Below are 21,174 nucleotides of genomic sequence, written 5' to 3' on the forward strand. Positions count from 1 at the left end.
AACAATCATTAACCATTATTTTTATGACTTTTAACTAATGAAATTTCTCCATATTTAAATGCTATATTAACAAACAAAACTGCCACAAATGGAGATCGGAAAACCTGCCCGTGCCGATGCATCCTCAGAGAGTGGGAATATGGTACCGATTTTCGAGCAGTGCTATCATTGCATTATTTGCTCGGTCGACGGAAATTGAAGACATGCACGTGGACGAACGCGCTAAGTTCGGTAATTGTATTCTCAACCGTCTCGGCAATGTCCCTTGATCACATCAGAACTGCGATTTGACGCCAATCCATTAACAATTCAGACCTTAAGGCGAATATTGAGCTATGCATTCGTGGGATAGAGCCAGAAACCATCACCGAGGTCGTTAAAAACTGGGTTAACAGGATACGCTGACTTCGCAAAAGTTTTTTGAATTTTGCGTATAATCCAAAGGGAGAAATAATGTATTTGTACTTCGTGAGCTAGTTCGATTCCACCCTGCTATATATATATATATATAATTATCGCGTACACCCTTTTTGGGTGTTTGGCCGAGCTCCTCCTCCTATTTGTGGTGTGCGTCTTGATGTTGTTCCACAAATGGAGGGACCTACAGTTTTAAGCCAACTCCGAACGGCAGATATTTTTATGAGGAGCTTTTCCATGGCAGAAATACACTCGGAGGTTTGCCATTGCCTGCCGAGGGGCGAGCGCTATTAGAAAAATATTTTTCTTAATTTTGGTGTTGCACCGAGATTCGAACCGACGTTCTCTCTGTGAATTCCGAATGGTAGTCACGCACCAACCCATTCGGCTACGGCGGCCGCCGTGCTATACTTATTCTAAATTTCTCCTTTAATCAATGAATTTCGATACTTTTACATTTCCTGATAATAGTCAGATCAAGTCAGAGACGGTGAAGAGAGCAGGTTTTTTCTAAGCATGTTTCTCTTATTCCAATCTAATGGAACATGTAGTCCGCCAGATATATCCTAGAAAGTGACTAAACCGATTTTAATGATCAGGCTTAATATAAGTTCAATAAGAGGAAGATGACAATCCTATTTCTAAGCAAATACTCTACGGTCTAGGAATTAAGCTTCAATGATCATACTTCTGATGGTCAAGAAAAACCAGCCCGCTTAGCTGAGTAGATGTGTGCCTGACATGCCAATAAAGATTCTTTGCAGTTTAATTTCACCTAACTCTTTTTGTGAGGGACAACGTCGTGACACATACCATAAATTGGAGGCATTTATACGTCAGTGTATTATTTTTATTTCAAGATATTAAGTTCATTTATGCCTGCCATCTATGGTTTGACAACATTTCTTTACTTGTAATTTTAAAATTTCTAAATCCTTAATAAAATTGTGAAATTATTGGTTAAAATGATGCACTACTGTTTACTGACGCATATTTTTTATAGGAGTATAGCAGCTAATGCAATTTTCAAAGGAATTAAACGTTAATTTCTCTAGAACTATTAACTCTAAGAACTATTTTTTTCTTACTTGCTTCTCTTTGAGTAAACGTAGCCTTTGAAGTAATGGCAGTCCAGCACCAATTGGACTCGGTGTTTTGTCTTGATGGACTTTTTCTTTAATTTCCTCCTTCTCTTCTGACCGCACATGTGACATTCTCTTCAAAGCTGTTTTATTTCCTTTATTTGAAATTTCATGTAGCGGTTGCATTTCTAGCGATTCATCACTTCTTCTGCTCGTCCTGGAAATGTTAAATTAATGTAATAAATGAAGTATTTGTAATATTAATAAATAAAATTTTATATTGAAGCTTAAATAAAATAAGCCAGCTCAAATAAAATAACTTAAAGTACAAGGTGTTTCTTTGTACGTAATTTGTTTTTGTTTAATAAAACATGAAAGTCCATCGAAGGCCAAAACTTGATTTTATTGCCTTGAAAATTGTATAATACTTTAAAAATAATTGGGGCATATTGCAATGCCGGTTGCGAATTATGAGGACAAATTTTGTACTTCAAGTGGCGTCTTGAGATGATTCGTTTGACAAAAATTCATCCACCGTCAAGTAACGATTTCAAAGGGTTTTCGAAATAGCACATGAAGAAATGAAGCTTTTCTGCGCTTTCCTTAGAAATAAGTTGTGGAAGTTAATGACACATTCTTTTATTGAGATCATGGTCAAGGCTATTATTTTGTACAACTATGTATTTTGTTTTTGCATTTTGATGGAATTAAAACAGTAGAGCAAAGAGTTTTCTAAAATTGTTACACAAATTATTCGAAATTAAAGACCTAAAATTAGTCGTTATAAAACTTTCCACCTTTCTACCATCAACGGTGGATTTTTGGCACTGAAAGAGTTAAAGAACTTTCTTTATAAATATAGTTGATATCCTTAACGGGTGTTGCGCTTACTGTAGTTAAAATCAAACATCAAAACGGTGTAGAATTCGACCACTAGGGGATATAGTTAGTTTGATATTGCTGCTTTACGTATTACAATACTGGGACACGCATGGATACGTAAATATGTACAAGGTGGCGCAAAATGAATCATCCTCTCGGAAGATTTATTTATAAGTTTTGCAAATGGTGTCGTACGTCAGTCATATTTGACACTTATGAACTAGACACCTGCAGTAAGCAAATATACAAGAAAGAAAGCTCCTAAAAGTCAAAATAAGACTTTTTTTATTAAAACAGTTGTTTAAAAACAAAATTGGATGATTAATTTTGTGCCACCTTGTATTGCATATCACAAAAAATATATAGTATTGTAATTAAAAATTTACCTTGCATTTTTCAGAAGGCTTCGTATTCCTTTTACATCGTTTCTTAATTTGTACACAATTTTTTTTGAGGCACTATTTTCGCTACTGTCACTTCGATTAATATTGCTATATACAGTTTGATGGTCCGACTGATCTTTGTTACTTTGTGCTTTCGCATACTTCTTATTTACACACCGCACTTCCATTAGCCGTTTACGACCAAGAGTTTGTAAAATTTCTTGTGCTTCTGGATAGTCTTTCATAGCGGCAAGTACATCCTCCCTGGATAATGAAAAGAGTTCTGAATAGCCAACTGAACGGACATCAGCGGTGCGCCTAAGATGAATGAATTAATTATTTAATTATTTTAATATGATATGATTTTAAAAATTATCACACACTTATTAAGGCCATCCAAGTTTAGAATTCCTATTTCGCCAAAAAAATCGCCAGCTTTCATTGTGGTTAATACTTTTCCTGTCTCGCTAAGTACTTCCAGTATGCCATCAGCTATTATAAACATTTCCCTCGCTACTTCACCTTTCCGACAGATAGAGTCTCCTGGTGTAAATATGTATGCTTTCATTTTCAAAACCAAATCGTGTAAAAATTCTGGTTGGCACTCTTGAAATATAGTGACTTTCTTTAAGACACTCAAGTTAACGTGTAACGCTAGTTCTGTTTTTAGCTTATCCGGCAATAGACCCAAAGCTGTATTTATATCACCACCTCCCTGGATACGCCCTCTAGACCAGCTGTAGTCGTACCAACGAAGGACCCGTCGTTTCATTCCACCTGGAACCTAAATAAAATAAAACTTTAGTAATGCAGAAACACTAAAACTTTTATTATATTGCTACGAGTATTTAATACTCGTATATTTACTTTAGGTCAGAGCATCTTAGACTTTTTTCTCTCACAGAACTCTTGACGATTTTAAAATATTTAATAACAAATTTAGCTTATCAAAGTTAGAAGTCTCAACTAATATGTGCTAAATATTAAGCCTTTTTTGGCCCATGAAAAACATACCTACTACGATTCAGGGGACAAAAGTCGAGAACATTTAAGTGTTAGATAAGTAGTAACATTTTTGGCAATCTAATCGTTCGAAAGTTTCACAAATCTAAATCGACGTACCGTTTGAAAGTTTTGAATTGATTGCAATAAATATGTTTTCCAAGATATATCTGAGGACTTATCATGCATGCCTTTCTAGATTAAAGAAAAGATATTCCCGTGGTGAGAAGCCATATACTCAGCAAATGTTTTAGTTCATGAACTAGTATTTGATGGATGAAGTCATACTAGTTCGAGAGTGACCAGAATTGCACCAGTTGTAAAATTACAAATTAGAGCTCTATTGGCTTTAATTGTTGTCATGTTTTTAACCCTAGACTTAATCAGTGTTATCCACTAAACTTAAATCAGTGTTACTCTGTCATTCATTTTTTATATTTCCTTTTTTTATTTCAAACAAATAAGTGTAAATTAAGAGAAATATTTTTGCATTTCTTTTTAACTAATATATTTATGAGAATTCTGTTAGTGAGGTGGTGTGACGAGAATATGTCGAATTCGCAAAACTGCAAATGGAATATTTAATAAAATTAATTTCTCTTATTTTTTATTTCTTTTTAATAAAATCATATTAGGACGAACAACAAATAAACGTAGAAAGTTTCTTGGAGAGAGCATCACTCAAAAACTACTGCCCCTGTTTTAACACTTTCTGTACCGTTGGAAATGCCATCAGTAGTAGATTGTAACACTAATTTTAGCATTAAAAAAGTAATTTTTTAAAAAATAGATTTCTTTTTGATAGCGTTGCCACCTGATTTTTTACATAAGTAACAATTTATTACAAATTTCAGTTTAATATAGGATATAGGTATCGAATGAAAGGTTTTTTATCAAACTTCAATAAAAAACATATTATTAACTGGTGTTGCCATCTATTGTTTTAGAAATTAAGGAATTGATAACAAAAATATATTTATAAAACAAATAAATATATGCATACATCAATATATAGGTAAACATAGCTTGAATACAATAATATTTTTATTCAGTGTTGCCACTTAATTACAAAGAAAATTAATTATTGCCATAACGTTATTATAAGTTAGGCTATGGGTATGTATTAAACGAAATTTGTTTTGTCTGTTTTAATTAAAATTAGTTGCACATGGCTTTGTCACCATCTTTTAATTCAAAAAGTATTGAAATTGCCATAATTTTTAAAGCAGGAGCATTAGAGCGTTCCTAGCAGATTCAGACACTACCTAAAATTATAATAAAAAAAGTCTATTAGAGCATAGCGCCAAAGTCAATTTCGAGTGCCCAAAAGTTTTAAAAGAATCTACACTTGTGCTTCCATAATAAAGTCACTTAATCTTTTTACCATATTCACCATATTTTTCATACCAAAATTTTTCATTAATTTTTATTAAAAGCTCGTTGTATAACCACAACCTTATAAATCGAAGTTCATGGCAGAAAATTTACAAAACCTTAACAAATTTCAAAAAATTATCATCAACATTTAAAATTTGTAAGTAAAGTTTTTAGAAAACTCTGGGTATACAGCCTATTCAATTTTAGTAATATAACAAAATGAATGAAAAAATAAAATGAAGTCGTTTAAAAATCGCATTGCTTTTTGGCAATTTTTTTCCATAGGAAGTTGAGAATTTTCGTCCATATAAAGCAAATGTTGTATTATAATAGGAAACGTGACTGCATGTAATGTTTTCTGTATGTAAATAGAAATGATGTCAAAGCAATAGCACGCCTTAACGTGTATCTAATTTTGAAGCTGCATCAGACGAAAACTACTACCGATTTTAGAAATTTATTAAAAAATGTTAAATACATTAAGTATTTCATTTTCTACGCAAGGAAAACCTAAGACACCGACATGTTTAAATATAATATAACAAAAAAATTGTGTGATTTTAATTCATAATATATTAGTATTTAAAACTGATACTTTTCGCCACAAATTGGACTATAAATATGAACTGCTTCACTAACTAGTGTAATGCCGATGACTTTGCCCTCTCATTCGTTAAATAGTATGATGCTTATGCATATACATCATACCCAAGACTTCGGGATGTTAAAAATAACAGTTGTTAGCACTGAAAAAATATAGAAGACGAACTACTTCTGCAAACTGGTAATAAGATAGTTCAGTATCACATACATATTATAGTATCATAGATTTGACTGCAAGGATGTTTCAACGACTCAACACACATACTTGATTTTTAGCTTATTTATAGCGACCATGCACATATATTACAAATACATTCATATGTATACAAACCTTATGATGACGCATGTAAGTTTTTGCTCCATCCAATAGCCGCTCGAATTCCAAGCGGTTAGCATTACGATTGGTTATCACATTTCCAACTTGACCCACAATGGTTGCAAAAATAAATACTCCAATAAGATAGCTGACAATTGTAAAAATGTACCTAAGAAGAATGAGAAGCAATAATACGACATTAGAAAATAATAAATAAATAAATGCATCAAAGTTTCCGAAAAAACCTGACATGAACATTAACGGATATCTAATATCAATAGGTGTTGAAGGCTGTCACAACTTTCGAAAACTTTGATGGCTTTCTTACAACTTTTTGATACGTGTGTACATACAATTACATATTAATTACAAGTAGTTTTTGGTATTTCAAATAAAATCACGTGGACAGCCCCAACATCATTGATATGTATTGAATTTGAGGTCCAATCGCTCACTATGCAAAAAACTAAAGGAGAAGTAGTAGAATTTTTTTGTGTAGGCATACCCTCGAGGGAAATCCACTAACACTAAGTTGATGCGGATCTAGAGATTTTAGAAATTCGACTGCTATTTTCCGTATGTGCAATTGATGAAATTAATAACCCCCTGTCAGATATTCCTCAATTACTTTTGGTAATAATGGCTTACCAAATTCAATCGTAGTCGCACTTTGCTATAGGACGAATTTCGGACGTTCAAAATCAGTTGTTGTGTCAAAAAAAATTAATGCAGTGCATTGAGGCATGCCTGGACATTAGTTCCACTCGCATACATATGAACATACTTTCAATATTTCATGAAAAGTTTGCCGTCAAAAAGAATGTTCATTTTGGATACCGAATTCCTGACGATTAGGTCAAATAATTGTTGGCAGTACTCAAAAAATGTCTGTAAGATCATTACAGATGACGTGTAATGAATTTATGCACATGTAGTCGAAACTGCAATCAAACAGTAATCGGCTGTACAGGTCTTCCAAGACGAGTCAAGTGCAACAAAAGTATTTCACGCACAAAACGGCTTGAAGCGAAATAATTTAAAATGTCGCTACCGTGCTATTAGAGCAACGTAGAAAGATCAATTCTGAATGGTACACCACATTTTTTGCCAGAAGTGTCCGGGAGAAATAGAAAAAACCAATCACAAAAGTCGAACCATTCTTCATCACTGCAATGCAAGCTCTCATGCATTGGCTCAAAAACGTGAATTTTTGAGCATTCAAACTAATTTACAGTCCAAATTTAGCATGATCTCTTCTCATTTCTACAGATCAAAAATAAAATGAGAGATGACAGTTTTTCGATGCCTGAAGAAGCGATTGATTCATTCAAATCAGACGCTTGGAGTTACCTCAAATGTAGTGGAAAAAGTACTTCAAAAATTGATTCGAACTTATACAAATGTAAATTGATCTTCACGATTAAATAGTAAAGTCCTCTCGACGAACAAAGCTAGTACTCTATAAGGCTATCATTATGTCCGTCCTAACGTATGACGCAGACAATGACAATATCCGATGAGGCGGCCGTTGAAGTGTTTGAGGGAAAAATTCTGCGGCAGTTTTTCGACCTTTCCTCGTTGGTGACGGCGACAATCGTTGGTAAATGAGTTGTATGAACTTTATGGCGACATAGAAATAGCGCAACGAATAAAGATCCTGCGACTTCGATGGCTGAGTCATATCGTCCGAATGGATACAAACGTTCCAGCTCTGATACTATTTGATACGGTACCAGCGGGTGGTAACAGATGAAGAGAATAGTAGTCTTTTGGAAAACAATAAAACCATCTGGTGGTGTTTCACCGAGATTCGAACCTACGTTATCTCCGAATTCCGAATGGTAGTCAAGCACCAACCCCTTCGGCTACGGCTATATATCGAAAACAAAGTATCGATACCAAGATTTTATTAACAGTAGCATGGCAACGTCTCTACGCAGGGTCGACAGCCTTAAGTGCAGTTGTGGTGCATATGCTAGGTGCTTACTCAGGCTGCGGAAGAATATTACTTCCAAATTTTTGGTCTCTATAAATATCATATGAAGAAGGTTGACCTGTACTATTATCAGTTTTCCAAATCTTGACGATGACATATTGAACGTCACGGTAAAATACTTGACAACACCCGGGTCTAAAATTATCAGCAATGTATAAAAATTTCACCTTGGCATAGCGCTTGAGCGCTTTTAAGAGCTGTCTGTACCTTTGCGACTACAAAGTACGCTTTTGCGCTTCAGAGACGGATTTTATTTTTTTTCACTTATGTTCCTATTATTTCGCAATGCTTTCTCTTCCACCAGATGCCGATTGAATTTCTTACTTGATTTGAAAGGTTATTTTAGGGAGAGCTAAATAAGCGAACGGTTCCACCCTATACAGATTATTGGACAGCAGTAACGCACCTGATGTAGGAGTATAGTGAACGATTGTGACCTCGCATATATGTATTTGTATACATATGTATGTAGACTAAGAAAGTATAATTTGAATGAAAGGGAAATCATACCCATAATTAGAACCGAATTGTAGTAATCTAGATCTTATACCACGTCTTGGTATAGACCTTGGGCCGTCCACTGAAAAATTTGGTCTTACGATAAAATAAAAGAAATACATTTTATAAGTATAAATTTAGTAAATTTCATACGTGTAACTCAATATATACAGTTTATTATTTTATATATAAATAATTAATAATAGACTTCGGTTAAAAAAATAGTTCGGCATTCTTGAAAAAATCTCATTCCTAAAATTTAGCACTGATTAATTTATCTACTCGTATAACTTTTAGAAGAATCACAAATATGTATGTATCTATTTTCGGATTGAAAAAAGTCCAACTTGAAAAAAAAAATGTAAATGTATTCAGAAGCGTATAGTAGCATATTTATTTATCATTCTCCATTAAATTCTTGGTATAAATTATTTGAATCAGCTGTTTTTTAGGAGCCCGAAAATTACAAATGTAATTCAAAACATAAATATTGTTGGAATGATATTTTTTTTATTATAATCTGGTAACTGATTCAATGGCATTTATTTCTTGAATATGATATCCGGAATATGTCCGCCGGGGCTACGAGTTACACGGTCCATTCGATCAATCCAAATTATGACTACTTCCGTATAGCCGTATAGCGCCAAAGATGGCTTGAATATTGCAATAAATCGATTGCTAAGCGTGCTGTAAGGCGAATTGGGCCACCTTGATAGAACCAAATGACGTAGATGTTTAGCTGATTAATTTTTGGAAACAAAAATTCAATCAGTATGGCTCGATAGCGTCCGAAAGAAATAAGGACCGATTATGCCGCCAGCGCTCTATGAACTTCTCGAACAGATGTTTTTTTTTCAAAGTAAATTTCCACAATTGGAAGCGTTTTTCTGGCGTTAAGCAATTTATAATGGCTTGCCCGATCTTACTGAACAGAAATGTAAGCACGGTTTTCCACTCTCAGCTGTCAAACCATTGGTATCGATATCGATATTTCTTATGCAGTTTAAAAAACAGCCGACATATTGTAATATTGTTTTTGGCTACTTTTTGAAAATGAACACATTCAATTAAAAATATCTGTATTTTTATTCACATATGGGCATTTTCACAAAAAGGTCAACCACGAGTGGGAAACTCAAACTGTTCCTGAAAACTTTTTGTTGATGAATAATAAATCTCAAATGTGTTTACTTTATAAATATAAAAGAATTTTTCTTTTCTTTTAATTTTGAGCCGAAATATACAACGAATATACAAAATTTACAAAAATCTAACTCTTTTGCCCAAATATACCAACTTTTTTCCGTGTAATATTCGCGTATTCAAAGCAATACTATGATGTTTTTATAATTTAAAAATCTTCTACTGATAGTATCATAATGTTTATCAAGCAGAGAGACTTAGTGGAGATCGAATAACGGTAGGTTTTTTTAGATTACTTTTGCTTATATTCGTATGTCGCGTCCGTTACCGAAAAATAGCATTTATTGTTCTCATTAGTGCAAAAAGTGTTGAAGTATAAATTGCTTTCAGACTTTCAGCAAATAACTTATTTCACTTAAGAAAAGTAGCCATTGACTTTCGACAAAAACGATTAATAAAATTTATTGGTGTTTGAAATTCGTCGCGTCCGTTACCGCGAACCTTAAATTTTAAATAAAGTCGTAGAGATACAAAAACGGCAAAAGAAACAAGAAAAGCAATAACAACGAAATATAGAGAGAAAATGAAAGAAAACGTCGAAAAATGGCAGGAATACAAGAAGAAAGAAGTTAAACGAAAGCAAGAGTACCGAAAAAGATTATCGCAAAAAATGAAAAGTGATAGCAATTTATTAGAAAAGAAGAAAGAAAAGGACCGTGTTAGGCAGCAAGCTCCTGGGAGAAAGGATACAATGCTAATCAATGGGAAAGTAGTGTACGCGATATTAAAGACGATCTAGTTCCAATACAGTTTATTAATCAATTTGATACGCAAATAAAATGGAAACAGTGGAGAAAAGTAGACGATCGCATAACTTTAAACTACACTATTGGTCCTTTAAGCGACTTAATTCATGATGTAGAGATTCAGCTACCATCTTTTAAAATGCATTGTTTTATTAAACGTCACCAACAAAATTACTTTGAAATTAAAAAGAAAAATTTAGCAGCTAATGAAATTGTTATTCAAGTTGATTTTGCTGAAAATTATCGCTTGACATGCCAAAACGAAATTCAAGATGCCCACTTTAGTTATAACCAAGTAACAGTGTTTACGTGCGTAGCTTGGGTTCTTGGTGAAACCAAGTCCTATGCTGTCATCAGTGATAGATTGACTCACAGTAAATTCGACGTTTACTGCTTTATTCCCAAAATTATCAATATCTTACAAAACCAGTACAAAGGAGTTACCAGCATTTATATTTTCTCTGATGGAAGCACTTCCCAATTCAAAAATAAATTTATTCTTTCTAGTATTCCAAGACTTGCAGCTGAATTTCATTGCGGAATCTTAGAGTGGAATTTTTTCGCCACTTCACATGGCAAAGGTGCTGTAGACGGAATAGGTGCCGTAGTTAAACGAAAAGTCTGGCAAATCGTTAAAGCAAGAAATATCATTCTTGGTGATGCCTTATGCTTCTATGAATGTGCTATGAATGCTCAATGTGGTTCGATGGAGTTAAAATTTTGTATATCTCTGGAACACAAATTGATATTTTTTCTAATCAACTGTCAGAGTTATGGCAAAATGTTCCAAATATCAAAGGAGTTAAAAGTATGCATTGGTTTTCATATTTCGACAGTAAATGTATTGAAGTTGCTCGGACGGCCTATTCATTAAAGAAAATAATTAAAATAGACCATTCTAAAAACTAATAACTTTCTTCTTAATTTTTTAAGTCGTTCTTACTGTAATATTACTGGAGATTTTATTTTCAATAAAATTGAAGTGTTATAATGAAAAAAATTCTATTTCCTAGCTCATGGAAAATTTTGTCGCGTCCGCTATGTCCCGTCCGTATTTCTTCTATACTCAATTAAAAAAAAACGAAGAGAAAATTATCATATTTCATAAACCTACGAATAACAGTCATCTGTTCGCATTTATTAACATATATATTGTATATATATAAAAATCCTTAATTTGCTGAATTTTGTATATTTCTGAATGCGCCTCAAAAAAACTTCTATTTTTTGTCGCGTCCGTATCACTTTATAATTGCTTATAACTACGTACTTATTTGTAAAAGATCTTTCCCGTATATATTAAAATCTAGCACTCCGTCAGCCCTTTAAAACAATATCAATATATATAAACTTTTACTTTGTCTTCATTGTTTTGGACGCACTTAAAAGCGTACAAATGTCGCGTCCGTTACCGTGAAAATGCCCATATGTATGTAAGTAAATATTTATTTTCAGATTCCACCAACAATTTTTTAATATGGTAAACTTCTCATTTCATGGCGGCCGCCGTAGCCGAATGGGTTGGTGCGTGATTACCATTCGGATTCATAGAGAGAACGTTGGTTCGAATCTCGGTGAAACACCAAAATTAAGTAAAAGATTTTTCTAATAGCGGTCGCCCCTCGGTAGGAAATGGCAAACCTACGAGTGTATTTCTGCTATGAAAAAGCTTCTCATAAAAATATTTGCGGTCGGAGTCGGCTTGAAACTGTAGGTCCCTCCATTTGTGGAACAACATCAAGACGCACACCACAAATAGGAGGAGGAGCTCGGCCAAACACCCAAAAAGGGTGTACGCGCCAATTATATATATATATATATATATATATATATAAGCTTCTCATTTTTATAAAAATAGCAAAAATCGCATTAAGTTTTTATTGAATTTAAGAAAATTGTATCTCAGGAGGACAAGTTCCGGGATGCCGGATTTATTAGATTTAAAATATCTCAAAATCCTGAGATTCCCAAATTACCATGGCAATACAAACACAAAAGGTATATTTTTGCTATGACACTTTCCAAATCCCGTAATGCCATTTGCACTTAAGTGTGGATTGCCATGGTCGATAAATTATGTTTTGAGAAATACCGTTAAGTGTAGTTCTTCCACACATACAAAAACTATTTGAGTTTTACAAAAAATATCAAACTCTACTTACTCTGCATTTGTTTCAGGTGTAGGTAGATCTCCGATTGTAGTTAAAGTGAGCGTCGACCAATAAAGGCTCCCAAGGTATTTCCTCGTCAATGTAGCATAATCGCCTGGTCTGTAGGGATATACCCAGTCACCCTAGATAAAGGAAATATATTTATTTTTAAATATTACTTGAAAATTCTAACTCTCTTTAGCTTGTCATCCAACCTGAAATCCTTCGGCTTCCGATAAAAGATAATAAAAACAACCGAACCAATGCGCCAAAATTAGAAGGATGTGTATTAAGTTTATTACCCGCCACAAATTTGGCCAAACAGTTCTACTTTCAACAATGTAATAGAATTTGACGCATCGATATACCTACAGAAAAAAATAAAAATTATATTAAGCAGAATTTAAAATTATAATATATTATATACTGAAAGCAGTTACCTTAAAAAATCGTGAAAATCGTAAAAGAGGTTGTGAACCAATTTTCAGTTGTATCAAATCCAAAGGAACTAACGAGATCATATCGAAAACAAAATCTGTGGAATGAATATAATGAAGTGCCAATTTTTTATCATCATAGACCATCAATCCTTGTTCCAGATATCCTGTACGTAGCTGAACGACGATATCGAATACGAAGACGACATCCGTGAGCGTATCACAAACGAACCAAAATATAGGAACAGCTTGCTGAAAATAGAAATATTGTGCTTATGATTAAAATCCAGTTAAAGCCCACAACTACTTATATACGGTAATATGGAAACTTTATCTGTTGTAAGTACTCGTAAATACATATGAATATGTAAACATAAAGAAAATGATATATGACACATGGCATTTGTAATTATGTGAAACTACTATTCGCAAAACAATTCAAAAGAGTTTTTCTCTAAATTGTTGTATTACCTGGAGTTCGGGAAAGCTTTGCCGTACAATTAGAGCCCATAAATTATATAAAACGGATACCGTAAGTATCATTAGCCAATAGAAATAAAAGTTTTCATCAGGATTGACAACAGACCGTCGCTTGTGTAAGAATCTCCGCCGACGCTTTACACTTTTGTCAGTTCCACCAGATGCACTCTCTGATCCAGTGTCCTCAACCGTTTCCTTAAAGTAAAGAAAGTATATATATATTTAAAATTCAACTTAAATAAAATGTATAAGCAATTAATGCGATTTTAAATATTTGACATACGAACTTTTCAATAGAAACTTAGCAATTTGGTATTTAAATACAAAGACATCCTTAACTTTTTTTATTATCTGGTAATGTAAAAACGCATTTAAACTTTACATTTTTACACGAACGAGCAAAGTTTGGAGTCTATTGAGAATTGTTGACGAAATTTCGAGCCATGACTGGAACTTTAAGATTTACTCCAATATTAGGACTCCTCCTGCACTTTAAAATTTTCCATTTTTGTTTTTTTGTTTTGCTTTAAAAATTCATTTACAATCTAAAGAATATCTTTTCAATGTTTTAAGCTTAATAGAAAGTCTAAAAAGTCCCTATAAAATCAATGAAGGGATGACGTCGAACAAAAAATGAGTAAGAGCGAAAACTTTAATCGCATCATTTTTCTCCTAATGCGTTTTCTTCCGCAGTGTAATTTTTTTCTCTTCAAATTTTCATTTTTTTGTTTTTGTTAAAAATATGTAAATGCAAAGCGGAATAAATTATTTTAATGAAAAATTTTTGTCTGGTTGGTTTCAGAGGATTAAAGGGGCCATTGTTTGAGAGCTGGAGGAGCTGCCCCCCTTAATAGTCGCCCCTCCAGACAGAGGTGCGCGTGCTATAATCGACAAATTCAAGTCAACATATTCACTGTTGAATCTTCCAGTTTCTCCTCCTTGGCAGCACTATTTGGGATATTTAAAGTTTCTTGGTGAGACAATGGACACTACAGGCTTTGGCCAACTTAGTCACAGAGCGATAGTCAGTTGATCAATACGTGAAAGTGATCCAAAAGTTTTATGAAAATGGTATTTGCGAAGGAAGCACAAATTCAATTTAGACAGACAATTGCTATGAAGGAAAGATCCGGTATGTCTAATAAAAGCAAAAATGAATCTTAAAATGTAAGTACATTTATTACACATGGAACTAATAGAACTTGTCGACCAATTTTAAGGCGATAACTGCATTTATCAGCAGTACCAAACCACCATTAAATCCTTAATCAACCCTATGCCATTCCGACTCAACGAAGCTATTTTAAAAAAAGAACAAAATTATAAATTTTCAATTTTTTTTCCATTTTGTAAATTTTAAAGTATTATAGAAAAATATCAGGAAACATTAATATTTACGTTGTGTACACATACACTACATATATGTCATACGTAGTTATACGCGCCTCCTTTTTTAAATAATATTTTTCAAAGAAATTCTAACGATATGATCAGTACAAATTCTAGTTCATCATCTTCGTAATAGTACTTATTTTCGGTAATATTTATATATGAGTTCTGTTTTTTTTTGCTGTTAGAACGGTTTCGGGGCAAGTAAAATATTTAATAAGTTATTAATTTATCGGGTTTCTATAGAATTCTGTACGGAGCCTCACAATGGAAGCAATACGAAAAAAAGAAATTGACATTAGCTAGCGGAAAATCATAATAAAATCGCGAAAAGAAGGTTTAGTTTATCTACAAATAGGAAGAACAACAGTCATTGCGTGGGCATCCGTTCGGCCAAAACTACAAAATACCGATATTATAACTTCAAGGACAAAAGCAGGATGTCCCTGTAAATTAACAGAAAAAGAAAAGCGTAGGACTTTTGAAGAAAGATACAAAGATAACTGCTTCAAAAGTGAAAGATGAAATAAGGAATGAGTTTCAAAAATATATTAATGCCTCAACTGCCAGAAGAGTCTTAAGAAAACCTGCCTGTCATGGAAGAGTACAAAGAAGGACACAATAAATAGGACAAAACGCATTGCTTTCGGAAATAAGCATATTCACAAGCCTCCAGAATTTTAGAAAAAGGTTATTTTTTCGGATGAAAGCAAATTTTGCATTTTTGGTATTAAAGGAAGAAAAAATGTGTGGATAAACTCTGGTAGAGCGCTGAATAAAGAAAATACCAATAGTAAAACATGGTGGTGGTGGGGTGGTGGTGTGTGGGTGTGGGAAAATTGCAGTTTATTGTTAAAACAAGGGATAATTTGTTTGTTTAGATAAGTTATAACAAAATTTAAAACAAGGCGCTGAGATGTTTGAGTTATCAAAAGATAACTGCTTTCACTAGGACAACGGTCCCAAGCACACGGCCCATATAGTAAAGTTATGTCTTCTCAATAATGTTCCCAAACTATTGCTAACATCTCCACAATAACCAAATTTAACCACTAGGGAACACTTATGGTTGATTCTAGGAAGAAATCTAAAGAAATACTAAATTACAAGCAAAGAGGTCTTGAAAAATGTTATGTGGGAGCAGTAGGAGAAGATTACTGTCAAATATACTCTATGCCCAATAGACTCAGAGTTGAACAGAAATGTCAACACAATTTGCCTTTCCCAGCTGTCAAACCATAGTTGTCCATATCGATATTTCTCATGCAGCTAAAAAACTGTAAAAATTAAACTTTTAAAAGTTTTGCTTTTAACGCAATAATATTTTGTGGTGCACATGCAACTATTTGTATGAGGTTTGTAGGTATGTACATATTCATTTATGAATTCTGAAATCAATCGATAATAATTTACCTGTGCTTCTGGAATTTGCCGTGTTGAAAAACGTTTTAAAAAAGAGTCCTCACGTTTTAACGGCGGTTTTTTCTGTATTGCTGAAGATATTTGTACTGTTGTTCTGAGCTTCATCCATCGTTGATTTGATCGGTTCCTATTTTTTCAAAAACTATACTGTAGTTTTATAAAGTTTATGAGTAAGTCGCATAAGTTAAAATACAGTTATAAATATAATTGTTTGGATATATTAAATTCAAGCACTAAACAAAATCATTTCATAAGTGCTCAGGGATGAAGCTAACTATCTTTTCCAGTTGTGATAAGCGTGTGCAAAATTTTCCACATATATACAGTGAGTCAAAAATGTTTTGAAACAGTGAGTTTTTTTAATATTTTCAATGTTTTTCGTGCCAATTTTTTTTTCTTTAATTTTGTATAAAAATATCGTTCATACTACAACAAAAGCAAGTTTATTTTAAAGTTTCAAACTTTACACAACATTAAAAAAGTAATCTTCTCCCATACTAAGCTTGAACGCTTGAAGCAAAAAAAATGCAGAGGCCGTCAACAGAAAAATTATACAATTTCGAACTTGTACTTTGCTGCACTTGAATTAAATTAGCTGAAAAAATTAGAGTAAAAAATCGGAATTCTGATGAAACTGTTGCGAATTTTTTGGAATATAAGATTAACAAAAAAAAATTAGTATAAGAAACATTGTGAGAATAGCAAAAAAAAACTTTGTGCCAAAACTTTTTTGACTGACTGTATACAAGGACAATTCAAAATTAAGAGCAAACGATGTTGGCAAATACATACTTATGTACATTTTGTCGCTGTAATGCTATAGTACACAATTGCAAATATCGTAATGCCAGATCTTTTTCTCTTAATTGTGAACAGCCCTACAGTAATATTCAAAGCATGTGGTTTTAAACTGAGGTGAAAAATTATTATTTAAAATTTTTTTCTTAATAATTCTAATTTATAATATGGAAGGGTTGGCAATAGATACTATTTTACTATAAAATTTCGAGGTAAGATTCGTGCAAAGAATCGATGCTAGATTTAATGGGATATACGAGTATACGAAAATATACATAGGTGCATATTCAAAAGAGTCCAACATAAAAATTGTGCATTAATTAAAAACAATGTATATGAAATTTTAAGCTGAGATGTGTTGCAAAATATTCTTGAGTTTCTAATAAGGGCACACTTAGTAGCCCTTGTGCGAAAACCCGAAAATTGCAACGCATAATAGAAATCTAGGTACAGTTGTACCCGTGGGTATTTGTATGAATTTATATATGAACGTATGTTTATTCAGCTTTTTGATCCATTTATTAAGACTTCTATTGGTTTCTGGAGTTATGAGACTAATCATATAGAACTAAAATGGCGGATTATTGCCCAACAAGTTTCTTTAAAAATGTTGTGTATCCGCATTCGCATATGTGTTCGAGCTTTCTTCTTCCATACAATGCCATCATCAAAACATGGTACAACTTGACCAACAACTTGAATCTGGAGCAATTCAACAGTACTAGCTGCAGCAACGATAGTGTCGTAATGGTTTCATCTCGGTTTGTATATAGAATGTTTATTGGTATCTTTGTACCTAGAAATCCGCTCTAAAATACAACATTTCAAATCAAATTTAAAGTGTACTTTCTAAAAATGTCAAATACCTGGGACTAATCAAAGAACTTCACAAAGAGCCTGTTTTAGCCTGTGAAATTTAAGCTCTCTCGTGGAATCATAAAATTCTTTTTTATATTTGAAGTTGCTTAAAGGTACAGCTGAACCTAGAGGGTTAATAAAAACACTCTTAATATTATATTAAAAGTAAATTTCGAATTTGATGGAAACCGAAGAGGCAGTCCATTTTCCGTTCCTTTCTATCATAGACTACTAAAAATCGCCTGCTCCTCGCCTACAGCAGAAAACCGGAGTTTTTAGTGTCAATAAAATTGAGAGACGTTTTAAAACTCTTTAAGGAAAACACAGCAAAAAAAAACGAAAAAAAACAAACACACCAACATTTAGTGGTAGGAAAATTTCTAGAAAAATACGACCATATTTTTCGTCTGTAGTGGAGGCCGCACCTACGAAGCAGCAAAAGGAAGTCATCGCGAAAAAATATCGTATAATGGATGTAGTATCTAGCAACAATAAGTATCGGGTGTTTTTTAGCTGCATAAGAACTGTCGATATCGATAACTATGGTTTGGCAGCTGAGAAAGGCAAACTGTATTGACATTTCTGTTTAGTAAGGTTTGGCAAGTCATCACGAATCGTCTAACGCCAGAACAACTATTCCAATTGTGGAAATTTACTTTTAACAAAAATAAATCTGTTCGCGAAGTTCATAGAGGGAAGTGTTCAAGGTCGATTCGTCCTCGTTTGCAACTTGTTGGCCTTTGCCCTTCGACTACGTGAAAAATTTTACATAAGGATCTTGGGTTCATTTACATTTATTTTTCAGATTTATTAGGAAAAGTAGTCAAAAATTGGAATAATCGGATGGACCATCTAACTAGTAGCCGCGGTGGACATATGCCAGTTATCATATTCAAAAAAGATTATAATAGATTATATAAAGAAAAATGCATTCCACCAATATTTCTGTTGAGTATTATCATTTCAAGTTCTCAAGCTCTTAAAACACACCCGATACAACTACAGAATGTATAACACTCCGACCGTTTCACAAATTGGCAATGTTCACTAAAAATTCCCAAAAGATAGAAGTTGATTGCCAAAAATGACAGCTGATGAGGAGGATCAATTAGAAGAAAATGGCTTTATCGACAAAAAAATAAAGCAAATAAAATATTAGTCTTGAGAGAAAATCGGTATTTAACAGATGGTGGAAATGTTTAATATTATTATTAATAAGTGCCACAGGAATTGGAAAAGAATAGTGGCACGAAGTGCTGGTGAAATGAAGCGAAACCTCAGCCGTCGTATCGACGTTAGTTACAGTGAGTTAGTCAAATGACTACCTTAAAATTGAAAAGCAATAGGAATTGAAAATTATATAATAGACACTTGCAAAGTCCCGTAAAATAAATGCTACCAAATTCGAATTTTTGCATTGAAAATTTATTTTTTCAAGCGCAAAAGAGCAGGAAAATTCAAATTCCTTACCCGATATTGATACCAATTTGTACATTACCCTTAATGGCAATTATAGTTACGTAGCTTACTTACATGATGAATTTACTCATAATATTTATTTTCCAGTCCGAGCTGAATTTTTCACACTTCGTCATAAAAAGCTTAGAGACAGCTTTTACAGAAGAAATTTCAACTCTTGACTTTCAACATCTTTTTTTTTTTAATTTACTATGATACTATTTAGATAAAATTGAAAATCGTGCATTTATGAGGTGCCGCAAACCATGCTGGGTGCTGACTAGTGATAAATAAAATCATTAAGGATTACTAAAGGATTAAGTAGGGACTGCTAACATAGCGCATGCAATTATTGCTATTGTGCAATAAACGATGAAAAACTCACCAATCAGAATCTGGGTCTGAATGCCTATCTCCATTATCTGATTTCCTGGAATAAGAATTTTATCTTGTGAATACACAAACATACATATTTGAATATAACAGGATTCACAATGAGCTTGTCATTGTCGTAATTCGTGACTTTGACTGTTTTGTGGTGCGATTTACTCTTGTTTTTTGGGTTATTCGAAAAAATAAAATACGCGCCAAAAATTAACGAACACCGCATAACCGAATAACAAGAATGGGAAGACCGTATCTGTATCGGATGGCCAAACATTGTATTTCATCATGCTTGGATTTATTCTACATACATATATTTTTGGGTTTGATATTTGTGGATATTCTTTCTCTTCTTTTTGTTCTTTTATTTTCTGTATTAACATCACTCACTTGTTAAAATCGTCAAAAATAAGGTAGCCCTAGCGCCGCCTTCTGTATTCTCTACAGCATCCAAAATAACTAGTTGCAGGCTGCGTACGGTATTTGAGGACAATTTGAAAATAAAACTAATTAGTTTTTATTTTGAGGAAAATTTAATGAAACTTCTCGAGTTTTTACACCACATTAACTTGTTGTATATCAGTAAAATCATTCAATAACATTTCCATTCGCTGCAATAATCTCCTCGATCTGGGTCCGGAAACGATTACATGCCCGAATCAAATGCTTCTTATTCATATTGACCATAATGATATTAATTGCAACCTTCAGAGAATAAATAGTGTTATAAGGATGCTTATTGGTTTCACGCTCTACTACCCTACAAACATAACAATCCAGAGGACTAAGGTCTGAAGAGTTAGACGGCCATAAGTTCGGCGCTATGTGGTCATGGAAATTTTCAGCCGTCCAATTTTGTGTCACCAACGCTTTGTGTGAAAGAGCAGAGTATTTTTAAAAGTTGTATTGGCGTATTCGTAGGTTCTCTACTGTCTCCAGAAACTGCAGCAGAATTCACTCGAAAGGCTTTAGCAAAGAGGTGTGATGACATGGCGCGTCCTTTGTTGCTCACAATCTCTTAAACCATAACAGTGGCTGGAAACTTCGTGTGCATGACATCAGGAACCTTGGAACATAACCATCTGTTATTCTGGCCATTTCTGTGGTTGGTCTTTTGGTCTTGGTCAAAGTTTTTTCGTCAGAAAAATACCAGTAACATTTTAGACGCTTCAGGGTGTTTAATTCTGTTTAGAAGGCGTTTTAATCAGTTAACTCGCTGTTCTCGTTTTTCCTCCCACACACTGTCTTCTGCGCATAATGTGGGATTTATACCAGAGATCTTTATGGATT

At 33.4% G+C, this 21,174-nt stretch overlaps 1 protein-coding gene across 1 annotated transcript in view; it reads right to left on the reverse strand.

The window, feature by feature from the left end:
• The window catches only part of LOC128858115 (uncharacterized), a 31,555-nt gene extending 11,564 nt beyond the window's left edge, over positions 1–19,991 (reverse strand). The window contains exons 1-10 of the mRNA XM_054094105.1: positions 19,886–19,991; positions 16,378–16,513; positions 13,567–13,770; positions 13,099–13,347; positions 12,874–13,026; positions 12,671–12,801; positions 6,078–6,231; positions 3,148–3,548; positions 2,768–3,082; positions 1,506–1,716 (exon numbers count right to left, since the gene is read on the reverse strand). Coding sequence (XP_053950080.1) covers positions 1,506–1,716; positions 2,768–3,082; positions 3,148–3,548; positions 6,078–6,231; positions 12,671–12,801; positions 12,874–13,026; positions 13,099–13,347; positions 13,567–13,770; positions 16,378–16,491 — 1,932 coding nt within the window. The 5' untranslated portion in view covers positions 16,492–16,513; positions 19,886–19,991. The remainder of the gene's footprint in view (positions 1–1,505; positions 1,717–2,767; positions 3,083–3,147; positions 3,549–6,077; positions 6,232–12,670; positions 12,802–12,873; positions 13,027–13,098; positions 13,348–13,566; positions 13,771–16,377; positions 16,514–19,885) is intronic.
• Between the last annotated feature and the right edge of the window lie 1,183 nt (positions 19,992–21,174).

The sequence above is a fragment of the Anastrepha ludens genome, chromosome 3, assembly GCF_028408465.1.
Source record: "Anastrepha ludens isolate Willacy chromosome 3, idAnaLude1.1, whole genome shotgun sequence".
NCBI lineage: Eukaryota > Metazoa > Arthropoda > Insecta > Diptera > Tephritidae > Anastrepha > Anastrepha ludens.